This window comes from Enoplosus armatus, chromosome 18 (assembly GCF_043641665.1).
Source record: "Enoplosus armatus isolate fEnoArm2 chromosome 18, fEnoArm2.hap1, whole genome shotgun sequence".
NCBI lineage: Eukaryota > Metazoa > Chordata > Actinopteri > Centrarchiformes > Enoplosidae > Enoplosus > Enoplosus armatus.
The window spans coordinates 11937525-11945334 of NC_092197.1; the positions used below are offsets into that span (position 1 = coordinate 11937525).

The 7810-nt window shown below is 40.6% G+C and overlaps 1 protein-coding gene across 1 annotated transcript; it reads right to left on the bottom strand.

The window, feature by feature from the left end:
• Window positions 1–200: 200 nt before the first annotated feature.
• LOC139301544 (uncharacterized) lies at window positions 201–7537 on the bottom strand. Its single transcript, XM_070924970.1, has 9 exons — window positions 7483–7537; window positions 7072–7331; window positions 6685–6781; window positions 6141–6407; window positions 4958–5068; window positions 3137–3208; window positions 1449–1499; window positions 1122–1260; window positions 201–798 (listed from the first exon to the last, which is right to left on the bottom strand). Exons 1-9 carry the CDS (start codon window positions 7535–7537, stop codon window positions 318–320), a joined length of 1533 nt encoding a protein of 510 aa, XP_070781071.1. The 3' UTR covers window positions 201–317.
• Window positions 7538–7810: the final 273 nt, after the last annotated feature.

The window sequence follows — 7810 nt, forward strand, 5'->3', positions numbered from 1 at the left end:
ACGAGTAGCTGAAACCACTTTCAGGAGTTTCATGAACAGCGCAAACAAAGTTAAGGTGGATTACCGCTTGTACCGTGAAGTTTCTCCATCCTGACCATGGGGGATGGGATAAATAATGTACATTATTTAAAAAAATTATTACATGTAATGAAAAGCAGAATTTATTGCATATTTAATTGAATTCAACATATTTTGCAGCATATTTGGGCTTCTACAAAATCTGATTATACAGTCAGTGTAAAAAAAAAATTCATTAATCATATAAAGGTGGATAGAAATGTAACAAGTGTCTTTGTTGGTCACAATCTTTTGTGCCCTCAGTACTTCACAGTTTGTGTTTGGAGCTTCAGCACCCCTCCTGCCACAGCTGTCTCCCTGAGCGTGGGGCAGTGTCCCGGGCAGGCCAAGACCAGCACCCTGCATCTTCCTCTTTCGCTTAGAAACCTACTTAAGGATTCATCGAAAAGCTGGTTCCCTTCTCCGTACCCATCCAGCAACAGCAGAGCCTCGCTGGACCGGCTTAACACAGTCCTCAGCTCATCCTCTGTCGATATCTTTTCCGTGAGAGAAAGTTGAGTCGTTATTTCGTGAAACAAGTCTCCCTTCACTTTGCTGCAGTCGACATACAGGAGAAGTCGGAGGATGCTGAGATCGAGGAGGGCATGTGTGGGCCCTTCTGCCCAAGAAGACACCAGGATGTGGGCTACGGTTGTCTTCCCGCTTCCTGGGGGTCCCTCAAGAAAAAGTGTCTCTCCAGCTTCTGGGAGTAAAGCTTGAAGATTCACAGGCTGGCCGTTACTGAGAAAAAAACACAAGCAGAATCATGAATGTAAATACACATAAAAACACAGACTTCAGCTGTGTCAACTGGACATGTCCACACACAAAGTTTTAATTCTTAACATCAGCATTTACGACGAAATTTCACAAAATCTATTCATTTCAATGGAATCGTTGCTACATCGAGACATTTCTTATACTTTCCAAGGGAGAGATCAGATAGGGGGAAACTAAATTGTTTTTTCATTTAATGGAAGCTTGAACTACTGGAAATTAGATCATAGAAGTAGATGAATCTGGTATCCTTATGATCTAATTGGAAATTTGTGTTTGTGACTCACTTGTCACTTGTCACTTGCAGCCTGTGAGGCAGCGTCTCCACACCGAAACCGTCCCACTGGCTTCTTGCCTCTGAGCCAACAGAGGAGTTGGAATAATGGGCTTTCACAAACACTCCCAGATTGTTGAGGACCACGCAGTCTACAGACATCGAAACAGACCTGATCATGATCATGTCCACATCATTTGATGAGGAGGAATCAAATAATGTGAAAAAAAGAATTAAAAAAAAGAAAATTGCTGCTTGCTAGTTGCAGCCCTAATCATTTTATACACCAACTGAAAACATGTAAACAACAGCTGTTAGTCACTTACTAAGAGTCACTTACCTTTATTAAAAATGGTTATCTCTTCCTCATTTTCTTTATTTACTTGCAGGCCTGATAGAAAGTAACAGCATTGTTAGAAAACTAACACAAAAGTCAGTAACATTTACAGAAGTACTGAATTAGTCCATGTTGTAGCCATTAATTAGTGACTAATCTAATCATGGCAATCATTGCGAATATAAAACAGATTAACTTTGTAACCTCACAGAAAAGGGGATCTTTGCACTTCTGTATTCAGGAAAATAACTTATGAGTCCATGTAATAAAATTAGCTTTCGCACACTGTCTATGCTTATGCTAATTAGTTATCATAGCTACAGCTATATATTGAAATGATACATTGCCGGGCTGTGTGCTCTGCCCCCTCCTGTTCACGCTATACACCCAAGACAGCAATCCCCAACATGGAGAGAGCTCTGTTGTGAAGTTTGCGGACGACACCGCCATCATCGGCTGGATTACAAACAACAATTAAAATTCATATCGGGAGGAAATCAACAATCATGCAGAGCGGTGCACAGAGAACCAAGGAGCTGACCTTTGATAGGCAAAGACACACACTGAGGGAGAGCAGGTGAACAGATTTAGGTTCCTGGGAATCACCATCACAGAGAACCTGTCACGGACATCACACGTCTCCACGCTGGTAAAGAAAGAGGAGCAATAGAAAGCGTCCTGACTGGAAACATTACAAACAGGCATGCGATGTGCACGACCCAGGACAGGAGGGCTCTGCAGCTGGTGACTAACACCGCCCAGAACATCAGTGGTACCCATCTACCGAGCATCAGTGACATATGAGAGGTGAGGTGTCTGCGTAGAGCCCGAAGGACACTAAGAGACAATACCCACCCCAGCCACAGCCTGTTCATCCTACTGCTGTCTGGCAAGCGAAGTATACAAAAGTGTACAACTTTAACTTTAGGTCTTATTGTATTACTATAGGCATTCCTTATTTGTAACCTATAAGAGGTCAGGCAGTGATTTGAGTTTTAGCCCTTCTAGTACCCTTCTAGTTTTTTTGCTCACTTGCTAAGATTTGATTAAACCCCATTGGTCGCATGCAGCACAGCCTCGAGGCAGCATTAGCAGGGCTTTTTACAGTTAAGCTACACTCATTAAACAACCAGTTTTGTAAATTGCTGCACATTGCATAACTGGTGTAGTGAAAAAGTAGCAGCACAGCAACCAATCAACCTAATGAGAAAGAGGTGGCACAGCCAGGAAACCAGTGACTGGAGGACACTGATAGTAGAATGAATCATCAGGGTGGGGGAGGAAATTATGATCAGAGTTTCAGGAAGACCAGACATGTATGATCTCAACCTTCTTCATGGAGACAGACTCTGTGGGTGTCTTTCATAAATCTCTTACAAATGCATCATCAGCAATTGGACTGAACACAACAGAGACCTATTTGTTGCGGAACATCTTTTGTCCTCATAGTTGCCACTTTCTTTTAGATATAGTTCAGTGCTAAATGTTGTAAAGTGGAATATCCCGAAAGGTCACTACTACTTTTGAAATACTTGTGCGTTCCCTTGCAGTAAGTTTTACCACAGCCAATACGTTTTTGCTGTGGCTTTGGTTGTTATGTGCTGTCTTTTTAATGGGTCATTAAACAGTAACATTAATTACATGCAGGGCTTGTGTGTGCGTGTGAATTGTTTAGCTCTGTTTCGACTCACAGGCAGCAGTAGCAGAAACAGACGTGTCTCGACCGTCGACCAAAAGGTTCCTGGTACTGGAATTCCTGGATCCTATGGAGAAAAAACATTGCTATTAATTTAGTGTGTTGCTACAGCGTGTGTGTGTGTGTGTGTGTGTGTGTGTGTGTGTATTTATGTATGGATAGATGGAAGGGTGGGAGTTTGTTTGGCACAGTAATACAAATATTTTCATTCATGCAGGTCAATAAAATGATATTAAAAGCATTTTAAAAGCATCAGCTTAGCTCGTGCATGTTTGAGAGAATGGTGATACATATGGGGTGGTGTGGTATTATAATATTTTGGCTTTGAATTAGTTTTTAGTTTTTATTTATTCACTTTTAATTTTCATAGGGTATTTTCTCCTGTAAATCTTATATAATTTTATTTTATCTTATGTTAATGTAAACCTTTCCTGATACCAGCTTACTATCCACTCACTTCATCAGCGACAGGTCAGTCCTCAGACCTTCATCAAGTTCACATAAAGCGACCAGTTTAAAAATGCCATCCCGTAGTTTTTCCGGACCCAAAACTGAAGTACGACTTCTTATCGTGTTCACACATTCATATATGGAGAAACATGTTACAAGCTTCCTATTGAAATGATGGAGGTGTTTGTTTGGGGGATTATACACATGTGCTATACTGAAAAACCACCCATGCATTCATAAAGAGCCTCAAATTCCCCTGTCGCACAAACCAAGACCAAGCTGGGTGTTTCCAAACATGGTGGTTGAGACACATGGTCAAAAACACTAAGTCATGCTCACATGAAAACATGCATAGGGTGTCACATGCTGACAAAATTCCCTCACAGCCAAACAGCAAACTTGCTGTTGACAAATCAAACATCTAAAACAAATACTTCCTCTTTTCTGTGGTAAATTGACTTGACTCAACATGTATGACCTGTATCTCATGAATCAACTGCGTTTACGGTTGAAATGACACAGTTGTTTACTGACAGGACACATATTCTTCTGCCCATTTGACAAAAACAAAAAGTAAACAACCACAAAGGCTGCTACGGCTTTAACAGGAAGGATTCATTTTGGATGCTGACTGATGAATTCAACAGTTCAGTTACTTGTGAGACTGAAGACACATTTTCAGTTCTGCTTGGACAAAGACAAAGTTCAATTAGTTTTATTAGTATTTAAAAGTATTATCATTAGTATTTATTAGTATTAAAGAGTTGTATTCTTTTCTGGCCTAAGTCGTTGCAGTACTTTGTTATGTTGTCTCAACTGGGTTGAGACAGTTAAACATAAACCAGTGTGAATACTTAAAATGAGGAAGTAATGAAGGACTTGTATGTTTGTATGCAAACAACTGGATTATCCAATCCATTTCCTTCAGGTGTTCTTTCAGCGCACATCCTAAAGGGAAATCCAGCCCTGCAGTGACCCCACCCACTCCGCACACTTCAGGCTGCAGATTGAATTGAGACAACTGACTTATATATCTAATATCTAATCGATTGCACATGTATCTGTGGTTGTGTATTGTGCATTATGGCTTCATATCTGAGCGCACTTTATTATTTCACCATAGCTGTACGTGGAGTTACTATGCACTGTTACGTCTGGTGTGCAGTGTCTCATATGCCAGTGTCACAACACAGATGTCCGTTTGATGCAGATTTTACTGGACATCAGAGTATTTCTTGTTTGGATATTTTGTCTCCAATCTACATCTGCATTTTATGTATTGCTGCGTTTGCTGTGAGCTACATGTCCTGAATCTGTTGGGCAGCTGTAATGTACTGTACACATGAAGAATTGAGCGACTGGTTACCTTTTCGTCGTCGATACATAAACACTGCAAAGATAATGACAACCATTATCACGCCTATGCTCGTCACAACGATGAGAGTATCGTTTTTTACACTGGGAATAGGTATTTCATCTGTGAAAAGGGTGAAGAAGGATTAGTGTTAAAATGTGCCACAAAACCTACACTATCACACAGAGCCAGGGCTAATATGAGTAATGCCCATGCTTTTAATAGTTTGGCCACTATGGAAAGAACCAGATATACCCAAGGCCATGGAAACTTCCCCTTACTGGTTAAGAACTAAATAAATGCAGCAATTAAAATGACTCGCGCTTGCATAATAGTTTTTTGATTAGCTGTGCAACTTCTTTTCTTCTTGTTGTCGTACATTATAATACTTTCATATTTTTAGCTTAGTAAGTCCTTTTGGATCCAAAAGGGCAAATAACCCTTTTTACACATATAAGTAGAAACACGAGCAGCCAACAAACAAGCCGTACATTTCCACACATGACAGCATCTCTTGTAATGGTAACTTCTACACACTGCTGAAAGCTCAAAGCAAAACAACACCTACAGCTTCACTGAAAAGCAGGGTAAACTCTTGTAAGTAGTAAGTGGAAAAAACTGTGGGCAAGTGCTGAAAAGTTCATATGTGATACATCTCCTCTTTGATGTGGTATTGAGATTATTATTATATTGAGGTATCTCTATAAAAAAGAAAACATGAACATGACAGGAAACAGCAGTACATAGTGATAAGTACACAGGTGATGACATTATATTTCCTGTTTTCAGATGAGAATATCCAAGTCTTAACCTAACTTAGTGCCAGCTTTGTGACAGACAACCTGTTCAAATTAGAACAATTCTGCTTCAGTTTTCTTTCATTCATGGAATTAAAACATAAAACATAAAAGGGAGCTAACATGGGGGCCATGAAGTAAAACAAAAAATCTAAATAGTGACACACAATGCAGAGGACACAGCCATACTTGGTATCTGTTTGCTTTTGGCAGCAGAGAGCTGACAAGAAATGAGGGAAGAGTGATGGGGGATGACATAAAATAAAGTTTTCTGGCCGGACTTGACCTGGGGATGTTGCAATCACATGGTCAGCATCTTTAAATCCCTGTCTGCTTGCATCCTCTTTCCAGTTAAGTATTTCAAGTACTGTCTTGAAAAAAAGGAAATAAATATGTACCTGGAATATGAAATGTTGCAGAGTGGCCATCGTTTGTAAAGTAACATGTGTAGTTGTTTTTGTCAGATGATCGGACTTGAATCTGACTGGTGACTCTAAAGAGCTGGTCTGGTGTTGATACAGTGGTGGTATCGTGGCTGAGTGTCCGCTGGTGTCCATCCTGCCACATAACAGAAGACTCGGGGTATCCTTCAGACTGGCAGGTCAGCAGCACCTCATCCCCCTCTGCAGCCTTCTGAATGTGTTTAGTCACTGATTTATAAGGTGCTACGGGAGAACCAGACAGAAATAATATAGAATAACTACTTGGTGTTTAGAATAACACTACTATGATATGATCTTATGGTTATGAACAAGATATCTTGCATAGATCTTGAGGAAAGCATTCTTTATCAAATTGAGCAATATTGGTTTCATTTTCACAATGAGTGATACTCTTACTGCCCAGAAATTTGCAACACTATTCCCAGACCAAAGCCCCTGAGGTCTGTGCCTAAAAGATTAACGAGTGACACTGTTACACTCTCACAGGCTCGGTACGTACCTTTAACAGACAATGTTATCGTTTTATAATCAGCTCCTTCTTCTGTCTGCACCAAACACTTGTAGGTCCCAGAGTCATTGATCCTGAGCCTGGACACCTGTAAAGGAGCAAAAGAGGAGACATATTGTTCACTGCTGTTTTCTGTGACACACTGTGGACACAGATAATACCGGGGAAATAAATATGATGCTTTCTCATTAGCGAGGAATCCAGTACAGTTTATAAGACATCCTATGCCCTTACATCAGCAATTCGGGATAGGATGAAAAGGGGGTGGCGAGCATAAACAAATTAACCACATCACTTAGAGGAAGTTTTACAGGAAATAATCCATCACCTGCACGACACATTTTATGTAAATCTGAACTTGTCACTGCTAGTATTGACCTGTAACTTGGCCCAGCTGTCCTTCAGCTCCATAGTGCGAAGCCCCACTCGGCCCCGATAGTCCAGATCCTGGAACGCCAAGTCCTCCGTCCCGTTATCTATCCGGTACACTTTGCGAGGCGAGGGGTTGATCCTGTGCCAGGTCACCTTCAGGTCATCATGAGGATTTAATAGTTTGGGCTGAAACCTGCAGCCCATCACAACATCTCCTTCAAACTCTGACTCGTACTTGCTTCGCTCTGCCTCCACAGTGAACAAGACTGCAGGTAAATAACACAAAGAAAGTAAGAAACCTTTACTGATTAAGCAACATACAACATCAAGAAAAGTTTCATGTACATGCAATTTTTTCCAGTTTGTGCTCTTATTTATTAATATGTCTCCACTGCTGGACACTTAATAACTACAAACCTGAGAGTGATGGCTGAAACATGATTTGCAAAACTACAACAAGGGCCCAGTCCATTGAGACCTATGGAAGAGAAGGGAGTTTTAGAGATGTTGAAATCTCTTGGTCATGTTCCTGGCAACATGAGTCATTTTACAGAAGAAGACAAGCTGTATATTCCAGAGCCAGAAAATATTTGATCTTGTTTACTTCTTTACTCGATCAAAAAACGATTATTTAAGCATGGCTCAGTAAAGCAAATTACTTCCCATTGGTGTATTCTTGATAAAAGACTGTAAAAAAAAAAACTGTAGAGTTCGGAGCACATTAGTCTGTTTCCTGTGCTGAGTT

Coding starts and splice junctions, on each gene's coding strand:
- LOC139301544 (XM_070924970.1), bottom strand. CDS start 7,537: ATGGACTGGGCCCTTGTTGTAGTTTTGCAAATCATGTTTCAGCCATCA. Junction 7,332..7,482: donor GTTTCAGCCATCACTCTCAG/GTTTGTAGTTAT, acceptor ATTTACCTGCAG/TCTTGTTCACTGTGGAGGCA. Junction 6,408..6,684: donor GATAACATTGTCTGTTAAAG/GTACGTACCGAG, acceptor GTTCTCCCGTAG/CACCTTATAAATCAGTGACT.